This window comes from Geotrypetes seraphini, chromosome 1 (genome assembly GCF_902459505.1).
Source record: "Geotrypetes seraphini chromosome 1, aGeoSer1.1, whole genome shotgun sequence".
NCBI classification, from domain to species: Eukaryota; Metazoa; Chordata; class Amphibia; order Gymnophiona; family Dermophiidae; genus Geotrypetes; species Geotrypetes seraphini.
The window spans coordinates 30,546,347-30,569,409 of NC_047084.1; the positions used below are offsets into that span (position 1 = coordinate 30,546,347).

The following is a 23,063-nucleotide window of genomic DNA, read 5'->3' on the forward strand; positions in this document are numbered from 1 at the left end:
TATGGTTTTGGCTTATGCTAAGGCGTGGAAGGCCTGCCTAATACCAGGTGGACCCTTATTCAGCTCTGATCTCGCTGATTCTCACCTTTCTTCAGGCTAGTTTGGCTTATCGTTGGGTCCAAATGGCCAGGCTCTCTTGTTCTAGATCCCGGGAGCATCGATCCTCTTGGACTTGACGCTCAAGTCTGTTTTTCTGGTTGCCTTTACTTTGGCCCGACGTGTGTCGGACCCACAGGCTCCATGTTGCAGAGAATCATTCTTCCAGATTTCAGAGACTGGAGTTTCCCTTTGGACAATTCTTTCCTTCCTGCCGAAGGTGGTTTCAGCTTTCCATGTTAATCAGGAAGTACGTTTGGCTGCCTTTCCACCTACTGGTTCCAGGACGCATGGTCGACTGCTGAAGAAACTGGATGTGCATAGAATTCTTCTGATTATCTAGAGATCATTCAAAAGTTTAGTCTCTCTAACAATTTGTTTGTGCTGACTCATTCTCATTCAGTTAAGTGGAGTGCTCCTGCTTACAAGGCCACAATATCCAGATGGATCATTAGGGCCATTTCATCAGCCTATATTCTTTCTGGGAAACAATTTCCTGTTTCCGTCAAGGCGCATTCTACCAGGAGTGTTCTTCATGGACTGAAGCTAGATCTGCCTCTCCTGAGGAGATTCGCAGAGCGGCAATGTGGTCTCCTCTTCACATGTTTGCCAGAGTGGACGTGGTGGCAAGACAGGACTCCGCCTTTGGGTCCTTGGTCTTAAGGATCAACGCAGCAAACCCACCCTAGCTTTTGGGGGGACTGCTTTGTACGTCCCTACTGTCTAGAATGTCTCACTATGTACTTACCCTAGTAAGCTCTTTTCCAATAGATAGGTAAGGCATTCTAGACTCCCACCCTGTTCTTCCTAAACCTGCTTACAGTAGGCTTCTCTGAGATGATTCTTGGATGCATGTCAGCCATTGAGGGCTGGGAAGAATTTGTATATATGTTGCAATTTATTGTGGAGTAGTTTCTGAGCACTTTTGAAGCCTGTATTGGTGGTTAATGGTACTGTTTAGGTACTTTTTGAGCAGAACAATTTGTTTACACCTGTTGCTAAAGGTGCCATTTCACGTGTATTGGGTGGCTCTACATCATGGGGTGTCCAACCTGCGGCCCAAGGGCCGCATCCGGCCCCGTGAAGTATTTTGTGCGGTCCTGGTCGAGGGCGATGCAGTGTTTTCCTCTCCGCCCCCGGTCTTGCTGGCTCCCTCTTCTGTCTTTCTGCAGCATTTGCGCGGCCCCAGAAATATTTTTTTCGGCCAATGCGGCTCAGGGAAGCCAAAAGATTGGACACCCCTGCTCTAGATACTTGGGTACTAACTGAAAGTGGAGCTAAAGAGCCCAGTGAAGTATAACAGAGGCAGAGTGAAAAATCCAGAATGGATTCCTTCTGCAGCAGCACTCGGCTATAGGGAAATAACCCTACTATCTAGAATCTCACCTATCTATTGGAAAAGAGCTTACCAGGTAAGTACATAATCTCTTTCTCCTAGGATAAGCAGCATAAAATTTGTTTTACTACGTGGGATCTAGCTAAGTACTTGAGACCTGGGTTAGCCTCTTTTGGAAACAGGATACTGGGCTTGATGAAACTTCGGTCTGTCCTAGTACGGCAATTCTTATGTTTATTTATTTATTTAAAAGATTTCTAAACCGCCTATTCCTAGGCAGCTTTACAAATAGTAACATATGTAAAATAAAGAAGCAAGACTTGTACAAACATCAAATACACAAATTATTCAATATAGACAGTTAGTTCACAGCTCTCCATAATACGTACATTAATCCTGAAACCAGAATTAGGCAAAAACATCTTTCTTAAGAACATAAGAATTGCCACTGCTGAGTCAGACCAGTGGTCCATCATGCCCAGAGTCCGCTCACACGGCGGCCCTCTGGTCTAAGACCAGCACCCTAACTGAGACTAGCCCTACCAGCGCACGTTCTTGTTCAGCAGAAACTTGTCTAACTTTGTCTTGAATCCTTGGAGGGTGTTTTCCCCTATAACAGCCTCTGGAAGAGCGTTCCAGCTTTCTACCACTCTCTGGGTGAAGAAGAACTTCCTTACGTTTGTACGGAATCTATCCCCTTTCAACTTCAGAGAGTGCCCTCTTGTTCTCCCTACCTTGGAGAGGGTAAACAACCTGTACTTATCTACTAAGTCTATCCCCTTCAGTACCTTGAATGTTTCGATCATGTCCCTCTGTTCGAGGGAGAAGAAGCCCAGTTTCTCTAATCTTTCGCTGTACGGCAGCTCCTCCAGCCCGTTAACCATCTTAGTCACTCTTCTCTGGACCCTTTCGAGTAGTACCGTGTCCTTCTTCATATACGGCGACCAGTGCTGGACGCAGTACTCCAGGTGAGGGCGTACCATGGCCCGGTACAGCGGCATGATAACCTTCTCTGATCTGTTCGTGATCCCCTTCTTTATCATTCCTAGTATTCTGTTTGCCCTTTTTGCTGCCGCCGCACATTGTGTGGACGGCTTCATCGACTTGTCGATCAGAACTTCCTAGTCCCTTTCCTGGGAGGTCTCTCCAAGTACTGCCCCGGACATCCTGTATTCGTGCATGAGATTTTTGTTACCGACATGCATCACTTTACACTTATCCTCGTTGAACCTCATTTGACATATCGATGCCCATTCCTCGAGCTTGATTATATCACGTTGCAGATCTTCACAATCTCCCTGCGTCTTTACTACTCTGAATAACTTCGTATCATCCGCAAATTTAATCACCTCGCTCGTCGTACTTATGTCCAGATCATTTATAAAGATGTTAAAGAACATGGGTCCAAGCACCGAGCCCTGCAGCACTCCACTGGTGACACTCTTCCAGTCCAAGTATTGTCCATTTACCCCCACTCTCTGTTTCCTATGCTCCAGCTAGTTTTTAATCCACGTGAGTATTTCACCCTCAATTCCATGGCTTGCAATTTTCTGAAGTAGTCGTTCATGCGGAACCTTGTCGAACACCTTCTGAAAATTCAGATATACAATGTTGACCGGATCGCCCTTGTCTATCTGTTTACTCCCTCAAAGAAGTGCAGCAAGTTCGTCAAACATGATCTGCCTTTGCTAAAACCGTGCTGACTGGTCCTCATCAGCCCTTGTCCGTCAAGGTGATTAATGATGCTATCCTTTATCAGTGACTCTACCATCTTTCTTGGTACCGAGGTCAGATTCACCAGTCTGTAGTTCCCCGGATCTCCCCTCAAACCTTTCTTGAAGATCGGTGTAACATTCGCCACCTTCCAGTCTTCCGGAATCTTTCCCGATTTGATCGACAGATTGACTGTTAGTTGAAGCAGTTCAGCTATGGTCCCTTTCAGTTTCTTGATGACCCTCGGATGGATGTCATCCGGTCCCGGGGATTTATCGCTCTTAAGCCTATCAATCTGCCTACATACCTCCTCTAGACTGACCGTCAATCCTGTCAGCTTTCCGTCTTCATTTCCAGCATATAGCCTGATGGGTTCCGGTATGCTGTGTACATCTTCTTCGGTAAATACAGATGCAAAAAATGTGTTCAGTTTGTCAGCGATTGCTTTGTCCTCCTTTAGCGCTCCCTTTATTCCATGGTCATCCAACGGTCCCACCACTTCCTTTGCGGGTCGTTTCCTCTTAATATATCGAAAGAACGGCTTGAAGTTCTTTGCCTCCTTGGCTATTTTTTCCTCATAGTCTCTTTTGGCCCCTTTTACCGCCTTATGGCACCTGCGTTGATGTTGTTTGTGCTTGTTCCAGTTTTCATCCGTTTTTGACCTTTTCCATTCCTTAAATGAAGTTTTCTTGTCTCTGATCACTTCCTTCACCTCTACAGTGAGCCACGCTGGTTCTTTGTTCTTTTTCCTCTTGGATCCCTTGTTGATACGCGGTATACATAGGTTTTGCGCCTCAGTGACTGTGTCCTTAAAAAGGGACCAAGCTTGCTCTAGCGTTTTTACAGTGCTTATCCTCTTCTTAATCTTCTTCCCTACCATGAGTCTCATCCCTTCGTAATTCCCTTTTCGGAAGTTCAGTGCCGTGGCTGTCGTTTTGGACCGATATTTCTCCCCTGCGTCCAGATCAAAGCGGATCATATTGTGATCGCTGCTTCCCAGTGTCCCTTCTACTTCTACATCTTGTGCTGGTCCTCGCAGGCCATTTAGAATTAAGTCCAGAATTGCATTTTCTCTAGTGTTTTCCTTGACAACCTAGAGCATCCAAGAACTTGTCAGTTGGTCTCTCTAATGCAGCCGGAGGTGCCTAGGTTCCAGTCTATTCCCGGATAGTTGAAGTAACCCATGATAACTGTGTTGCCTCCCTTGCAGTTGCATTTAATCTCTGTCATTGCTCCATCAATTTCTTTGGACTGCCCTGGGGGTCAGTAGTAGATGCCGATCTTTGTTTCCAGGCCATTTGTTCCTGGAATTTTGACCCATAGAGACTCTAACTTATCAGATAGAGCTCTTTGCGGTCCAGTTAATTTGTTCCATAGCATTGCTCCTATGATGGAAATAGCAGAAGCTCTGGTGTTCTCATAATATACTTTTGAGAAGTCCGTCAGTGACAATCATATCGCATCTTCAGACCGCAGAGTTCTAAGCGGTTGATAGATTGCCATGGTTTGTGATAAATACCAAGGAATCCCATGGTAAATGACTTTGAACACCAGTGCTAATGTCTTGCAAATAATACATAAGCGTACAGGTAACCAGTGTAATTTCCTCAACCAAGGTGTTATGTGTTCAAACTTTCTGATACCACAGATTAACCTTGTGTAATGCTTTCATCCTCCTTGTCTCGTTGGTTTGCAACCTCAGAGTCATCTTTCCTTTGGGTCTCTCGTATGTGGAGATTCTTCAGGAGCTGGATGATGGCATTTTATACTCATTGTAGTCGATGGAGGATTTTTTATAGTGAGACTGTTTAGGAGCACATTGCACTAGTTCATACGGGAGAGGATGAAGGAATAGAGTAGTTGAGAGAAGTCTGGTTCTGAGAAGTATCGTCTGATTTTCCATAGCTGCCAGAGGTAGTAGAACAGGGTGGATACCACTTAGATTTGGTCAGAGAGCGAAAGGTCACTATCGAGGATTACCCCTAGGCTATGTACCTTGTCTTTGACTAGCTGAAATGTTGTCCCACGGAAGATATCTGTGTAAATTAATCCTATTCTTTAGCATTTGGCTTGTTTCTCCAATATAGCATCCTTCTCTACACCTTTTGCATTGAATGATATAAACTAGCATGTGAAGGATCCCCTTATGTTGAATGTTTTTCCTATGTGGGTGACTATGGAGTCTTGTGAAATTTGTTGGCATAATGGGAGCATGTGGCGCAGTGGTCAAAGCTATAGCCTCAGCACCCTGGAGTTGTGAGTTCAAACCCATGCTGCTCCTTTTGACCCTGGACAAGTCACTTAATCCCCCCATTGCCCCAGATACATTAGAAAGATTGTGAGCCCACCAGGACAGACAGGGAAAATGCTCGAGTACCTGAATAAACTCATGTAAACCATTCTGAGCTCTCCTGGGACAACGGTATAGAAAATTGAATAAATAAAAAAAATAAATAGTTTGCAGTTAGTTTTGTTGCAGGGAAGTGTGCCATTCTCTTCCTTGTATGTAGGGAATGTGTTGACAACTCATTCCAACTGCTAGTACAATCCTCCATTTTCAGCATCCTCGATTATTGCAACATCATTTACCTAGGCGCCATGAAGAAAACCACCAGGAGACTAAAACTGATTCAGAACACTGCCGTCCGCCTTATATTTGGCCTTAACAAATAATAATAATAATAATAATTTTATTCTTATACTAGTGTTTAAGCCCGTTAGATTAACGGGTGCTAGAATATATGTGAAAATTACTGAAAACTTAATGTGAGAGCTTTAATATCCATCGTATGGTTGATTTATTTAAAGTTTTTATATTTTTTCTATTTGTTGCATACTTTGTGCTTAATAAATTGTTTTTTTGTCCATTTTTTCTGCAAATCTGTATAAGTCTGAGTATCTGTGTGTCTCTCTCTCCTTGTCCAGTGTTTCTTGTGGGGTTTTTTTCAATGTCTCTTTAGATCCCTGTCCAGAAATTCTGAGTGTCTTTGTCTCTCTCTCTCCTTGTCCACTGTATTTTTTTTATTTTTTTTTTTCAATCTATCTCTTTAGCCCCCTGTCCTTCTGTGAGTGTCTGTGTGTCTCTCTGTCCTTGTCCTCTGTGGTGTTTTTTTTTTGTTTGTTTTTTTAATCTGTCTCTTTAGCCCCCTGTCCTTCTGTGAGTGTCTGTGTGTCTCTCTCTCCTTGTCCAGTGTTCCTGTCCTTCTGTGAGTGTCTGAAATTTGTTTTGACAACTCTGGAAGCAAAGAAGAACATACATACCTCTTTACTTGCATTCAGGTTGGGTTGAGCTGCCACATTTGTTCTGGGAACATCACAAAGCTGTCTGCCTGTATTTCTCCCCAGCCAATTTCCCTCCCTCTCAAGTCCCTGTGCACCACTTGCCAGGGCGCATCCTCCCACGATCCTGGTCTGCATGTTTAGGTGTGGCTGTGAGTTCGGGCTCTTCAAATTAGCTGACAATTAGGTGTGTGTGTGAGTTCGGGCGAGTTCGGGAGGAGCTGGCGCTTACTTGTGCCTGTGCATCCATGGTTTCTGCCACCGCTGCCACTCCTATTTAAAGCGACCTGCTGAGGTTCGTGGCCGGCTGTAGCGAACCTCGCAGGCCGCTGTCCACCTCAGTAGCATGTTCCCTCTGACGCGATCGCGTCAGAGGGAACGTGCTACCATGTGGAGAGCGGCCTGAGAGGTTCGCTACAGCCGGCCGCGAACCTCAGCAGGCCGCTTTGAACATGAGCGGTAGCGGCTGTTGCGGGAGGATGGGGGGGTGGGGGAGTCATTGACGTGCAGGCCGCTGTGAACAGGAGCGGCGGCAGGACCATGAGGCGGGAGTGAGCTGTTCGGCTTCCCCTATCTGGGGAAACCGCCGTGCCGAGGAGAGCCGGGAGTGAGTTTTTCGACTTCCCCTATTTGGGGAAACCGCCATGCCGAACTCAGCTGCGCGTCGGGAGTGAGATGTTCGACTTCCCCTATCTGGGGAAACCGCCGTGCCGAACTCAGCTGCGCGTGGGGCCGTAGTAAGCGCGGGGCATGCTGCACTCTTGGCAGCCACGGACATACGGATCATGGAAGCACGCCGATAAGAATGCACATGCGCCGCCTACGGTTTTATTATATAGATACCGCCATACCCTTCGAGTTCTAGGCGGTTCACAACAATTACATTAGGATCCGCATTGACATGCCAATTTACAACAATTTATTAGATCAACAACACATTTAGCCGAACTTGGCTGATGCAGAAGGGAGAGGGTGGAAGAGAGGGAAGAGAGCGTTTAGGGGCCCGGTAATGCCGGAAGGGTGGCAGTTACGGGAACATATCACCCCTTTCTACCATAAACTGCACTGACTGCCATTTGAATCCAGAGTACTGTTCAAGTTCGCATGCCTCAGCTTCAAAACGGTGTTTGGTCTATCCCCAAGCTACCTCATCTCCCACTTTAAATTAAACCACAACAGTAAGAACTCTCGCAGAATTCATCTATTCGCCTTCCCCTCCCTAAAACTATGTCCTCTCAAACGATTCGTTGACAAAACCTTCTCCTTCCAGGCGGCCAAACTAAACTCATGGCTTGCCCAAATTATACTTGACGCCCCCACTTACCTGGACTTCAGAAAAAAACTCAAAACTTACCTATTCCACAGACAGAATCTCTAACACTCCCACTCGCGACTTCTACTCCCTTCAATACACTTAAACCTCCACCTTCCCCCCCAAGGTTCCCTCCAAACCAACTATCCTCCCTGACCGGTATGTTTTTTTTCCCTATAAAAAAAAAAAAAAGAAAATTGTACACTCTTGTATATTCCTTGTACTATGTTCCCTGTATATTCCTCGCATATTCCTTGTATATTCCTTATATCATACTCCTTGTATACTCCTTGTATATTTCCTTATATATTCCTACTGATGGCATTTTAAACTCCTGTTTAACTTCAACGACTTGTACACTCCAAAAAAATTGTAAATTCCAAGGCTATTTTCGTGTGTAATCTTATTAACTGCTGTGAACCGCCTAGAACTCTCTGGGTATGGCGGTATACAAAATAAAGTTATTATTATTATTATTATTGTTCACCAGTTTTTGTTTCAGGCTGGGTGGCTGTTGGAAGGCCAGCATGGGTGGAGCTGAGAATATTTCTTATTGATTTGGAAATTTGTGGAACTATAACATAACTCATTATTTCTTTTCCTCATTGATTAGAAGAACATTTATTCTTAAAACAGGTTGATTTTAAAAAAAAATCTTTATTCATTTTCAAATCAAACAATAAGTGCATAGAAATATATATAAAAAAAATTACAATATAGCACTATATTATCTAACATATGAACTATAATAGTGTAAAACTCCCACCCTCCCCCCTTCATCCCATTTTCAATTAAAATAAAATATGCAATGTTATACAACATATTATAACATCTCGTATTTAATATCATCCCAAATCCACCCTCCCCCTTGAGTGTGCTAGATAAAACTAAGAAAGAAAAGGAACAGAAAAGAAATGATGTCTATTCATCACAATATTTTTCCAATGGCCCCCATATCTTTATAAAGTTATTATATGTCCCTTTTTGTACTGCTATTACTCTTTCCATCTTAAAAATATGGCACAACGAATTCCACCAGAATGTGTAATTAAGATTCTTATGACTTTTCCAATTATTGGTAATATGTTGAATGGCTACCCCTGTCATAACTAATAAAAATTTGTTATTATGTGTTGAGGTATATTAAACAACAGTTACAGGACAATGTTAATAATATGGCTGATGTAAAAGAAGAAATTATGAATATTCATCACCAATTGGAAATAGCAAATACAAGAACAACTGAACTGGAAAAAAAACGGAAGTTTTAGAATGTGCAGAGAAGAGGTGTAAAACAGGATGATTTATAAATCATTAAGTAATTATTATAAAATATTAAGAAATTTTGGATTTTTATGTTGTTGTTTTTTTAACAGAGTATAGATTATGAAGACAGTAAAGCTTTGAAGAATTCAAAGTACATGGACCGAGCAGCAAAACGCAGAAAGAGAGCGGGATGTGAAGGCCCTTTTCAGAGAGATGATGCTCCAGCCTCTGTACATATGTATGTTTCATAAGCTTTACTCTGTTATGACTGCTTCATATAATCTTATAGTGTAACTTTCATCTAATTCAATGGAGCTCAAACCTATCCTCAGGACACACCTATCCAGTCATGTTTTCAGGATACCCAAAATTAATATGCTTAAGATAGATCTGCATAAGTGGAGGTACTGCATTCAGATTTATATCATGTAAGGTCATATGAATATCCTGAAAATCTGACTGGCTGGGTGTCTCCTGAGAACTGGGTTGAGAACCCCTGATCTAATTGAGTGTCAAAGTCAATGCTGAAAATGCAATGCACAAAACATTTTACATTTTGATTCATTTGTGTGCTAATCCTGTGTAAGGTAAAGAGCATTTTTCTTCTGTACTTCAAAGATTGCGTATCAGACAGTTTAGTAATACAGTAGTTAGTTTAGGAGCTTTGAATCAAAAAAGGAAATTGACAAATATGCTTTTTGGTGTGATCACGCATTAATTTTTGAATAAATAGCGAGACTGTTGCTGTTTTGTACTCACATGCTCACCATCCTCAATTTTATTCTAAAGTGAAATTGATGAGAGCAACAAAGGTCGAAAAATGCTGGAACAGATGGGATGGAAAAAGGGAACGGGACTAGGGAAAGATGGAAGTGGAATGAAAGACCCGGTAAGTTCCTGAGTTTTATGCCAAACAAAACAATTCTCATCTTTTATGAAGAAATGGTGACTTCATTTCATCACCTATTCCTTCTAATGTAATTGCAAACAAAAAACAAATTAGCAGAAAGAACGAAAAAGGAACTATATCTTATCTTTATTATAGAAAACAATTGAAAACTTTTTTGTTTTCAAAGTTCTTCAGCTCTTAAAACTAACTAATCTGTTTTTTCAAACTATCTATTATAGCTAATCTTATGTAAACTGCATTGAACTATCTTATAATTGCGGTATAGAAACAAATTCTTATGTTATATTACCATTGTTGGTATCTGTTTTACTAACAATTTTTGGATCTGAATGATCTCTTTAATTTTCCCACCAGTTTTTAGTCCATTGCTGGTTACAAAATCTCGGTCAGTTGAATTTGTGGGCCCGATATTCAAAATGATTTAAACATCAAAGAGAGCCTCTTGGCCATTTAATTGCCTATCCTAGTGGTTCTTAAACCTGTCCTGGGGGACCCGCAGCCAGTCGGGTTTCCAAGATATCTATAATGAATATGCATGAGGCAGATTTGCATGCCTGTCACCTCTAGTATATGCACTTAACTGATTAAAGTTAATCACATGAATAGGAACAAATGTAAGGCAGTACTATCTTTATGCAGTTCTTTATAGCTGATTAAGTGCCATATCACAAAAACCAGCTATATTTTGGCTGGCTCCATATATCTGGAAATTAAAACTGAGGTTGTGGGTTCAAATCCCATGCAGCTCCTTGTGACCCTGGGCAAATCACTTAATCCCCCCATTGCCCCAGATACATTAGGTAGAGTGTGAGCCCACCGGGATAGATAGGGAAAATGCTTGAGTACCTGAATGTATAAATGCTGGAGCCTATATGTTACCTAGCATTGAATTTCCTGATATAATGTCAGTGGCAGTCAACAGAACGCTGATCGCTGCCAGCTCAATATTGGAGCTCTGTATGTTTTAATTCCAAGAGGAGGCAGTGCACGTAACGCAGAACTGTGTTGCAGATGATCGAAAGATAATACTCCCTTCCAACCGTAAGAGGGCATACAAAAATTGGAAGATCCCCAGGAAAGTGTAAACTTGGGTGGGGGGGGGGCTTGGAGTCTAAACAGTAAAGGATGGAGCCTAATACAGTATTAAAGAAAGACATCATTCCAGAAACTGTAAAAAAGAACAGAAAACAAAAAAAAAGCCACATGAAAAAAGTAGGTCATCATTTCAGAGCTAGCTTAGTGCTGTTTCAATCATCAGGGATCATAATTAAACATCAAAGTAAGATCAAATCTTACTTTAAGCAGAACTCTGTCTCAAATTTTTCACAACTTTAAGGGGAAAAGGCAGATACCATAGTATTAAGACACAGCTGCTTTAGGGGCCTTAATTTTATCTATCTGTTGACAAGCAGGATTTAATCAGACACAAGCATTCTCCTAGGGCAGAACAGCACTCCCAGAACTCAAAAGTAGTGTCTTTGTGACAAAGTGTTATTTCCTGTCAATACAATTTGTTGTAATATAAGAGAACAATCAGGGATTCTACTCCAGATAGAAAGACCAGAGGATTACATCCTATCCTGGATCGCAAGAACCTTAATGTATTGCGTTTGTACTCTGTATCCCCCTAGATCTGCCTCTTTGGAAATTGGATCCCACTGATATACATGCTGTAATAGAAAAGCCATGTATTAAATGAAATGAAAGGTAGACAGCAGTGCTTTTCTTCTTCAGTTTCATCCCTTTTCTTTGACTCCCCTACTATTGGTACCTTTTTCTCAACATTGCCTCCCTTCTGAGTTCTCCAGCTTTTACCTCTGTCTTTACACTCCTCCACTAGTCAGGAGCCTCTTCTATAACACTCAGTCACTGCTTCTGTCATTTGTTCTCTGCAACTAGAAGGACCTGATATTCCTTGTGCTGTATTTTTACTCCCTTCCCCCCTCAATAAAGCAGGAACAGGGGGCATAGGGCAAAGCACCACCAGTTACCTGCATTTCTGTTACTGTTCTGCACCACATGCTTACAATACCCCAAAAGGGGATTCTTGCTGCTTCCCACAACTAACTTGTATATTCTGAGCCCCCCTCTGCCCCTCTCTCACTGACAGTATTTCTTGGCTCTTTTAATGAATTCTATAGTCCTTAATTTAGAAACTCTATTAGTGTCTTGGATGTCTGAAAATCAGCATTCAGGCATCCATATTACATGGACATCCAAATCCCAGTTTTATAAAGCTAAGATAAGGACATCTAAAACTGCATTATGGTCTTATGGCATGGTGCATGGTCATGGTCTGATGGTGTTTTGGTGGAACTATGGATGGGTCAAAATATGGGCATCCGTCTTTGATTTCAGAAGGGGAAATTGATATTAGACCTGGTACCTGGCAAGACCAAGTTATGGAAAAATTATCCAATTGAATAGTTTTCTGTTGGAGGCATTAAGGCAATGGTCTCCAACTTTGTTCATGTGAAGGGCTGCAGTGTAAATACAAGAAAGCTTTGACAGCCACCAAAAGATTTCAAGTTTACACATACTGCTAATTTTGTAAACCAGCTTCACTTGTTCAGACTAGGTTTTAAACATTACAAATTAATACTAATATTGATTCTAAATGCTCACTTTATTTTGGATTGTCAACAGTAGAAAATGTCATAAATGAGACACCCGAGAACACACTTAAGAGATTGTTTGCAGTTACTGTGGAATTCAGTTTCAAAAAGAGAAAAATGTCCAAAAAGTGCCAAAAAAGGACAGATGGAAGTTTTCTTACCAAACTCTTCCAAATCACTATTTTCAAAGCCTATGTTCTCCAGAGGCAAGCAGGGGGAGATGCAGGCATACTTGTTGGTGAAGTCAGTGCTTTCGCCTAGCAATAGTAAGCTTTTAGGCTTACTGGGCATGTGCAGGGAATTCCACCTTCAGTGGCTACTTTCCTCGCCATGTCAGTTTTTTCTTTAGCTGCTCTTGTAAGGTCACAGGTCTTCCCTATCGCTCACATTCTTCTTTAGTATCATTTATTTTCTATTCCCCCCCCCCAAAAAAAAAAGGAAGGACAAACATTGTCACAGGATAGTTGGGGGAAAAAAAAGCCTCGGCAAAACCAGCACGTTTTAAGATCGTTGTGGCTCCTCTCAGTAAGTTCACTAGAGCCTGACACTGACAGCTGCGGCCCAGCTTGATTGTGACTCAGACCTCAAATGAACAGATGTCCAAATCAAAGCAGCCGGCTACTTCATCTGCTCCCTTCCCACAGGGTCCTTTATTGGCACCACTGGAAGAGGCCAGCAAACATTTCCCGACAACAGCGACTCGAAACAAAATAGTGGATGCCTCAGCACAGAGCTGAACAGCATCGGAGGCTACCAGATGTACCAGCCCCTCACCTCTGGCCACAGCAGTCCCAGTACTAGGTCTGCTTCTTCTGTGCAACCCCACACACAGGCTAGGAAGGCTCCCACAGGCCCAGTTTCGGCCTCAGTCCTCTCTCTCCCACCTCAGCACAGCAAATGCAGATCAAAGTAAATCTGCTAAATTATCTAAAAGTAATCCTTCTTCTCTCCCTTACAAAAGCCAGGCTAAGACTAAACATCAGTCTCCTAAGGACACTCAGGCACAGGACCCTATACCTCCAAAACAACCTCATCTGCTATCCTCTATGCCTCACCTCTCTCAAGAGGCTTCCCCATAGCAGTCTCCACCATTCAATTCAGTTTCATTTTTTTCTCCTGTTACAGCATTTCATGCCACCGTCTATCTCCGCACAACCAACTTCTACTATGGTCTGATCCATCCTTCCCCATCAGAGTCTTTTCCTATAGCACCTCTAGAACCTCTTAGGGAGCCAGATTGGAGTCCATACATCTCCTCTGTTCCGTTGCACCTCATCTCTCAGCTTCTCCAGATGCCTGGTCTGACCCTGGCAATAATGTCACTCCAGGCCAAGTTCTACCTCCTGATCAGCTAGACCAGGCAGAAAATGTGGAGCAATTCTCCTATCCCAATTTCCTCCAGAAGGTTTCCACTCTCCTCAGCCTTAACCAAAATACTACACATGCAAATAAAAAGGACTTTCAAGCCATAGTTCAGTCCTGTCAGGCACCTTCTAAGGAAATAATAGAACTCCCAGTGCATCAGGTACTTCAGGACCTGCAACTTTCCATTTGGCAGAAACCCCAGTCAGTTTTCACTGCATCTAAATGTTTAGAGCTTAAATACTCATACAAAATATGAAAAGCCCCTGGCCACGGATCACAACAATTATCACACCACTCAATAATATCTGAGTCAGCCATTAAAAATGCTAAAATGTCTAAGTCCCAGTGGGCTGAAAAGTTTACCGAGGGGCCATGCTCTCATTCAGGATCATTGCCCATCTGTTTCAGATCCTGTGTTTCCAACATTTGATACTTCAGCATCTCAAGACTCCTGAAACCATGGCAAGCCTCAACATTGCCCTGCAGGAATCTACCTTTCACCTCATCAAGACAAATTACAATGCATATGATATGATTTGTAGGATAGCAGCAGTTGCCATTGCGATCTGTCGCACAGCATAGCTCAAGACCTCTGATCTCAGAGATGACTTCCATGAACATTTAGCAGATGCCTCTTGCCTGGGAGACAACCTCTTCGGTGAGAAAGTTAAGGATACAGTCTTTCAACTTAAAGAAAATTCCAAAGCCATCCGTGAGCTCTGTGTACACACCCCTAATCAGTCTCTACAATATCAAAGACCTCTTCGGCCACTTACTGCAGATCCTATCATAAGCCAGTTCTTTCAGCAGTACTACTTCAGATGGGAATTCGTCTCTTACAATAAACCTAATCTTCATCGTTCTAATTTCACTTCCTACACTAAGAAGCAATGCTCGAGAGATCGTAAACAGTCCTCCAGGACCCAGCTGCCTACTCTCAAATCCATCCCTAGTTTTTGACAACTTACCAGTTGGGGGCCAGCTCAGTCATTTCATTCCAGCATGGCAGGCAATCACAACAGATAAATGGGTCCTGGAGATTCTCTCACAAGATTGTTGTCTCAATTTTCTGCCCAGAGTACAGATTCCCCAGGCACCTCAACCATTGTATGCACCTCATCATCACATTCCACAGCTAGCAGAACAACACAGTGGAGGAAGCGCCCAACCATCAGAAAGCCCTGGGCTTTCTACTCCAATTATTTCCTTATTCCCAAGAAAACTCAGGGCCTCTGACCCATTCTTGATCTCAATTCACTCAATGCCTGCCTAAAGCAAGAAAAGTTTAGAATTTTGTAACTCCCAACCATACCAAGTGACTGGCTAGCCACTAGCCTAGTGGGCAATGTAGTTAATCATAGAGATAGAGACTCAGGCCCATATCATACTCCAACTTATGGTAGAATATGTGTGTTTCCCCAAATCCACTCAAATCCCACTATTCCTACATATGGGTGACACCAGCAGGCATAAAAGCTATTGTTGTGGTGTATTTTGGGGTCCAGTAGATCTTGGGTGGTTTTTGGAGGACTCACCATACACCATTAAGGGGGTTATGGTAAGATGTACAGCAGTGCCCCACTGCTCTACTGGGATGTCCATGTGGCCAATCTACTTCAAATGCTGGCCCTTCCTACATCTCAATGGCTTGTTCTGTGCATTTCTCATTTGGATGTTCTTCATTTCAAAAATAATTCAAAAAGATAAGAGTACAAACACATCCATTTAAAAAAAAAAAAAACAAGATAGATGTTTTGCAGTTTTGAAAATGGGTATGTTTGGTACTGGGTTTTTGTGTGTTTTCGCAAAATATCTAAACTAGATGTTATATTGAAAATGGTTCTCCACATCAAGTGGGCAAGATTGTAATTAATGCATTTACAGGATTTGAAGAACATTTCATCCAGTTGTTTGAGGGCTGCAATAGAGGTCTTCAGGAGTCACATGCAGCCCTGGGCCACAAGTTAGAGACCACTGCATTAGGGAAGTCACAGTAGACATATGTCTGTCTCCAAAAAGCTCACAATTTGAAAAATAAAAAATAAGAGAATCACAGAGAGCTGCAGTGGGATTTAAATGGGGGTTGTCTAGTTCTCTGCCATGGTTCTCAACCAGCTACTCTAACCGCTGGGCTACCTTTTGGTGTGACCTTCACTTGCTAGATCCTATCACTTGTCCTCTACTATCCATAATGGACTACCTTCTTCACTTTTTCAATTCTTCTCTCAAGCTTGAGAGAAGGATTGGTGTGATAAAAGCCTTTCATGAATCTGGAGACCAAGGGATGAACTGATAGTGGCTTCTTTTCCAGTGGCGAGTGAAATGCATTGATTGCACTGAGATGAACTTGTACTGAAGTTGTCTTTAGACCAGAATTGGAAAAGTGAAAAAGGTAGTCCAGTATGGATGGTAGAGGACAAGTGATAGGATCTAGCAAGTGAAGGTCACATCAAAAGGTGAGTCAAGTTCATTTGAATTTGTAGCAGTGCTGTGTGGAAAGTTTCTGGAAGCTTCAATGATAGCCAATACTGGTATTTTTTAATTTTTTTTTTAAATTCAATTTTCTATACCATTCTCCCAGAGAAGCTCAGAACAGTTTACATGTATTTTTTCAGGTACTCAAGCAGTTTTCCCCTGTCTATCCCGGCAGGCTCACAATTTATATAATGTACCTGGGGCAATGGGGGGATTAAGTGACTTGCCCCAGGGTCACAAGGAGCAGCGTGAAAGTGTGTTCTTGGTCAGAGAGAGATACCATGCTGTGAGTGCTAATAAGCACAGGTTGGGTAGGAGGGTGAGAACCTTTGTTGGAAATAGTTGAAGTGTAATGGGTTCCTGAACAGTGAGCTGTGGAAGAGGGAACCACGGATGACATGGCTTTCAAAGTGCTTGATCCAGGCGAAGTTTGAGTAGAGTTTTTCTGAAGAAAGAAATTGGAGGGCATTCATAGAGGAACTTTTCTCGCCAGTCCAGCAGAAAAGCATCTGTCTTCAAATGATTTGGAGTGTAGAGTCTGGAGCAGTAGTGTTGAAGTTTGTGATTTTGTGGGGATACAAAGAGGTCTATTTGGGGGGTCTCCCAAGTTGCAAAGATTCGTCGTAATGTAGATGTGTTGAGAGACCACTTGTGAGGTTGAAGGAGCTGCTTGGCTTTTCTGCTAAAACGTTCTGCATTCTTGCTAGGTAGTATGTTATGAGCAATTACCCAGGTCCATATCTCTATGGCTTCCTGGCAGAGAGGGCGAGACCCTGTACTTCCTTATTTGTTCAAGTAGAACACAGCAACTTGATTGTTGGTGCATACTAGGACTACTTGATTCTGTAAGTGGTCCTGGAAGGTTTGGAGGGCATTTTGAATTGCTCATAGCTCTAGAAGATAGATATGGAGATCCTTCTCTGGAGTCCACATTCATTATCACAATCATTATTACTAATGGATGAAGATATAAAGGAGTCATTAATTCCAGTGAATAAAGTTTGGGACTCTTCAGGAAGCCACATATCAAGAGGTAGAAAAATTGTTTAAGAAATATATTAAGTCTTATTGTATGCTAGATTCTTGCCCTAATCAGCTATTTGTGACAGTCCATCTTTCTTTTTACTTGCTTTAGCAGAGTGATTAAATGGGGATTTGCAAGCAGGTATATTTGATGCATCAAGTGGTCATATTATACTGACTCCAATAGTCAAAAATCAAAAGATGGGGGATTCAAGAAGTTACGAATTACAGACCAGTGGCATCCATTCTGCTATTTACTAAAATAATAGAAGGCTGGATTACAAATTAATTGACAGATTATCTGGATCAGTTTGATTTATTACATCCAATTCAATCAGGGTTTAAAGCCGGTTACAGTACGAAGACCCTGCTCTGTTCTTTAGTGGCTAAAGGTAGATCAATTTCGAGTGAGGGTCAGAATGTATTCAACTTTGTCGACCATAATCTTCTAGACCAAGTATTACATAATTGGGGTGCACAGGGCAAAGTTTTGAATTGGATACATGGGTTCTTAACCCAATGATCATATAAAGTGAAAATGAATGGTCTATTATGTCCTAGTTAGAAAATGAGTTGTGGGGTGCCACAAGGTTCCCCCTTGTCCCCAGTATTGTTTAATGTTATGATGCAATCTTTGGGTTAGGCACTTGAAAACATTAATGTATTCAGTTACATTTATGCAGATTACATCAATATTCTCTTGCCTTTTAATAATAAGGATTCTGATTGATCTACATTGAAGTTAGTGTTTGATATTGTAGAGAAAAGTATTATAACCCATAAATTGAAGATAAACAAAACTAAGTTTCTTTGGCTAGGCCCACAAAATCAGGCTAGATAAGATCTTTTATCACACTTTGGCCAAAGTAATTACACTTTTGATATGCAAACTAGAGTTTTGGGCATGCAATTAGATAATTTATTGAGCTTGGAGCATCAAATTAATCTGCAAATGACGCTAAACTGTTCAAAGTTGTTAAAACGCATTCGGATTGTGAAAAATTGCAGGCAGACCTTAGGAAATTAGAAGACTGGGCATCCAAGTGGCAGATGACATTTAATGTGGACAAATGCAAAGTGATGCACATTGGGAAGAATAACCTGAATCACAGTTACTGGATACTAGAGTCCACCCAATAAAAGGATCTGGGTATCATTGAAGACGATGAAACCTTCCACTCAATGTGCAGCAGCGGCAAAAAAAGCAAACAGGATGCTGGGAATTATTAAAAAAGGGATGGTTAACAAGACTAAGAATGTCATAATGCCCCTGTATCGCTCAATGGTGCGACCTCAATTGGAGTATTGTGTTCAATTCTGGTCTCCATATCTCAAGAAAGATATAGTGGCAAAAGAAAAGGTTCAAAAAAGAGCGACCAAGATGATAAAGGGGATGGAACTCCTCTCTTATGAGGAAAGACTAAAACGGTTCAAGCTCTTCAGCTTGGAAAAGAGACAGCTTGGAAAAGAGATATGATTGAAATCTACAAAATCCTGAGTGGAGTAGAACAGGTACAAGTGGATCGATTTTTCACTGTCAAAAATTACAAAGACTAGGGGACACTCGATGAAGTTGCAGGGAAATACTTTTAAAACCAATAGGAGGAAATTTTTTTTCACTCAAGAGAATAGTTAAGCTCTGGAATGTGTTGCCAGAGGATGTGGTAAGAGCAGATAACATAGCTGGTTAAGAAAGGTTTGGACAAGTTTCTGGAGGAAAAGTCCATAGTCTGTTTTTGAGAAAGACATGCGGGAAGCCACTGCTTGTCTCTGTTGTACCATTTTTTTCTCTATCACCTAATTTTATCTGATTGTAACATTGTTCCATTTTCGCTGATTGTCCAGCCCTTCTTCGTTGTAAACCGCCTAGAACTACTATGGCTTTGGCGGTATATAAGAAATAAAATTATTATTATTATTATTATTATTGATAGCATGGAATATTGCTACACCTTGGGTTTTGGCCAGATACTAGTGACCTGGATTGGCCACTGGGAGAATGGACTACTGGGCTTGATGGGCCATTGGTCTGACCTAGTAAGGCTATTCTTATGTTCTTATGGTTTGTAAAAAAAATCATTTTTTTCTTTTAAGGAAATTACAGGTAGTTCAAAAATATTTTGATAAGTCAGTATTTGCACTTGTGGTTCAATCGCTTATTCTTTCCCAAATAAATTACTGTAATATTGTTTATTTAGGATGTGCTAAAAGATTGTTGAAAAGATTACAAACTGTGCAGAATACTATGGTGAGGGTAATTTTTTCCATCTCTAAATATAATAGAATTACACTATATTTCATTAAATTACAATGGCTGCCAGTAAATGCAAGGATTTATTTTAAGCTTTATATTATGATTTTTAATATTCTATATGGTTAGGTGCCATGTTATTTAGTGGAATTGATTTCATTACTAGCAAGAAGACCAGGTCATAATGTATTGAAGCATTTCTGTCTTCAGTTTCCCTCACCAAAGATCATTTGTTAAATGGAAGGCATCCATCTTTTATTAAGCTCCTTTAATTTGGAATGATCTCCCTATTTTAATAAGATCAATATACTGTTTTTAGAAAACTTTTAAAGACATTCTTGTTTTAAAAATTTTTATCTTGAAATTTATTATCTTCTGCTGTTAATGTTCTATTTGAATATTTGTCATTGTGTTATATTTAACTGGGATTGTTCCCAGTAATAGAAATATATTGTTACCTGCCATGAACTTGGATGGACTTTGGCGGAATATAAATCAGAATGTAATGTAATGTGAAGTCCATTGAGATGGGCTCCCAAACCTAGCATAGAAGCTTCTATGGTGAGTAGCATTTGGTGAGGAAGAGGCTGAAAAGGAATGCCTCTGGTGAGATTGGGTGGTATCATCCACCATTGGAGGGAGCGTCAAAGATCTGAGGTCACTTGTATTATTTCCGAGAGAGATCCAGTGTCCTGTGAACACTGGGACCAGAGAGTCCATTGGAGAATTCTGTGGTGTAGACATGCAAATGGAGTGATATTAACTGTCAGTGCCATGTGACCTAGAAGGCATAACATTTGATATGCCATTATACATGGCAGGGAGGAGACTTTCTGGCACAGGTGAAGGAAATTCTCTGATGGGTTAGAAAAGCTTGACCTTGAGTGGTGTCCAAGAGAGGTCCTATGAACCCTAAGGTCTGTGGCTTCTGGTCGTTAACTGCAAACCCCAGTAGTTCCAATAGACGGACTGTGGAGTTGATGGCATTCTGAACTTGTTGCGATGATGAGGTCTTGATCAACCAGTTATCTAGATAGGACATCTCTGGTTAGTGGGGCATGTAGACGTGGAAGGCTGATGATAACAGGTTTTTAGGTTACACACACTGAATATGAATGAGAGAGATTTGCAGGTATTGCCTTGTAAGTATACAAATCTCTCTCATGTATAATCATTGTGTATATCCTGGCCTGCCTGTGGACCTTGAGGACCGGAATTGAGTACCCCTGTTCTACTGTATGGGGCTCTTTTATTAAAGTGCAGTAAGTAGGTTTTTGAACTTATCACACATTAGTAGCAAAGCCTATTCTGTATCGCCTGGTAGAGCGGTATAGTACTTACGAATGGTTTATACCTCACTGCGACCAGCAGGTGGAGACTGAGACCAAAACTTGTATATTAGGATATGCTCCTCCCTACCAATCCAGTCTGTCTCAGTCTCCAGCAGGTGGAAAGACTAATTCAGCTCCCCTCTTAGTGCTGTTGGAATTTGTTTCGGACACTTGGGTTCCCCTTTTTTGCCAGACAGAGCTTGGACGGGTCCTGTTTGGTAAGGGGGAGCATATCCTAATATACAAGTTTTGGTCTCAGTTTCTACCTGCTGGTCGCAGTGAGGCATAAACCATTCGTAAGGACTATACCGGTCTACAGGCTAACAGAAAGAAAATTAGCAGTTAAGAACCTAATTTATCCTTTCACAGTAAGTGTAAAGCCTGTGCAGTAACAGCAAGAGATGTGCAAAGCATCTGCCCTGGAGGGACCCAAGTAGGTCCAGGGGAGGGTTGGGTTCTCGGGGGGACAGGGTATTTTTGATGAGGAAGGAGGATCAAACCTGGTAGGGATATCGGGGGTAGATATCGTTTAGGGGATCAGATCTAGGAGGGTGACACTAGCTGTAAAATTGAACCGGGGGGGGGCACTCTGACATTTCAGAGTGGAAATTCCAGAAGAAGGGTGTAGATGATGGAGAGGAATGCCACTTTAGTCCTTCCTTCAACAGCAGCTGCACTACTAGGCTGCTAATAGCTCAGTTGCACTTAACACTACCTCTTGAGGTGGTGTTGAGTGCGATTGTGGCAGCTAGTGCACAATATTGATTTATGCACTAGCTGTCATCACTGGCCACATCCTTCTGTGCCCTACCCAGTTAAGCAAGTAGCATGGGATTTTTACTATGCTGGCTAACTTTATCATGCATTAGCCATTAATACAGGTCTGTGGTAATGAATGTCAACCAATCAAAATAGAAATGGAGTGAGAGGGTCGGCAATGCATATTTGTACGAGGTAAAGCAACATTTCAGCTTTTCTGACTTAGTTTAGGAAACTAGTCAAAGTGAAAATTCTCCATTTTTATTGTGATTTGGAAGTTAGCTTTGTATTTTAGCTGTTTGTTATGAGTGGGTGACTGAATTAAAAAATATACTCTGGGATCAATGGTCAAATGATCTTTAAATGGAGCTTAATATATGCAGAATGTTTTATTAAATCTGCTGTCCTTTTTGTTTTGTAGATCCAGCTTCAACTGCGGAAGAAACAAGCTGGACTGGGTGCAAGCACACCTAACTCAATTGAAGATGCTTCTCTCACAAGCAAAAACAAACAAAACTGGGAAAAAGCCAGGGAGAGGTTTTTTGAGACCTTTCAGAATGTTAAATTGAAAGAAGATATGCCTAAACCCTTCCCCTGGATGAAAGGGACAGTGGAGTGAATATTCTCAGCTACTGCAGATATGCTGCAGTAAATTGCAGCCATTCTTTCAGAATAGCAAAAGATGGGGTTTTGTATTATCTGTAATCCAAGACCCAGTGCCAGAAGTGAGACTTGGAAAGATTCACTTGACTTTCATTGAATTCTTCTGGACATTTTTAAATAGTCATGTTTAAAATTGTGAATTACGTTGGTTTCAGAAATAATTAAGTTGTTTCAAATGTAAATAAATCTGTCCTGAATGTAAGTTATATTTTAATTTCAGTGGATTTCTGAGAAATATCACCAGTAAATTAGAGAGACATTTTATCTTCTGGGTGTTGATATATCTCTGCCTAACCTGTGAAGAGATTGGTTTCTTTTAGCTAGTGCTTTTGGTTTTCAAGGGTTTTTATTTGACAGACCACAAAATTTGATGACTTCTGTAGCTGCTGTGGTTCCGAAAGACATTTCGTCCAAACTACATGGATACTTTGTTTTCAAAACAAATGAAGTTGGAACTCCTTGCTTCTTGGCGCCCCTATTTGTTTCATGATGTTCCAGTTTAAAATCCATGAAAATTGGTTGCCTTAAATATGACAGATATAAGATCTCAGTTGATCTCTTGTATGGCAGAAACAAATGGGCATATATAGGGCTCCTTTTACTAAGCTACAATAGTGGTTTTAGCACGCGCTTAGTGTGCGCTGAATTGCCGCACACGCTAGACCCTAA

The 23,063-nt window shown here is 41.5% G+C and overlaps 1 protein-coding gene across 1 annotated transcript in view; it reads left to right on the forward strand.

The window, feature by feature from the left end:
• AGGF1 (angiogenic factor with G-patch and FHA domains 1) overlaps positions 1-22,596 on the forward strand; it is a 153,447-nt gene extending 130,851 nt beyond the window's left edge. Inside the window, exons 16-18 of the mRNA XM_033929321.1 lie at positions 9,113-9,240; positions 9,792-9,891; positions 22,153-22,596. Of these exons, the coding sequence (XP_033785212.1) occupies positions 9,113-9,240; positions 9,792-9,891; positions 22,153-22,350 (426 nt within the window). The 3' untranslated portion in view covers positions 22,351-22,596. The remainder of the gene's footprint in view (positions 1-9,112; positions 9,241-9,791; positions 9,892-22,152) is intronic.
• The last annotated feature ends 467 nt before the right edge of the window (positions 22,597-23,063 follow it).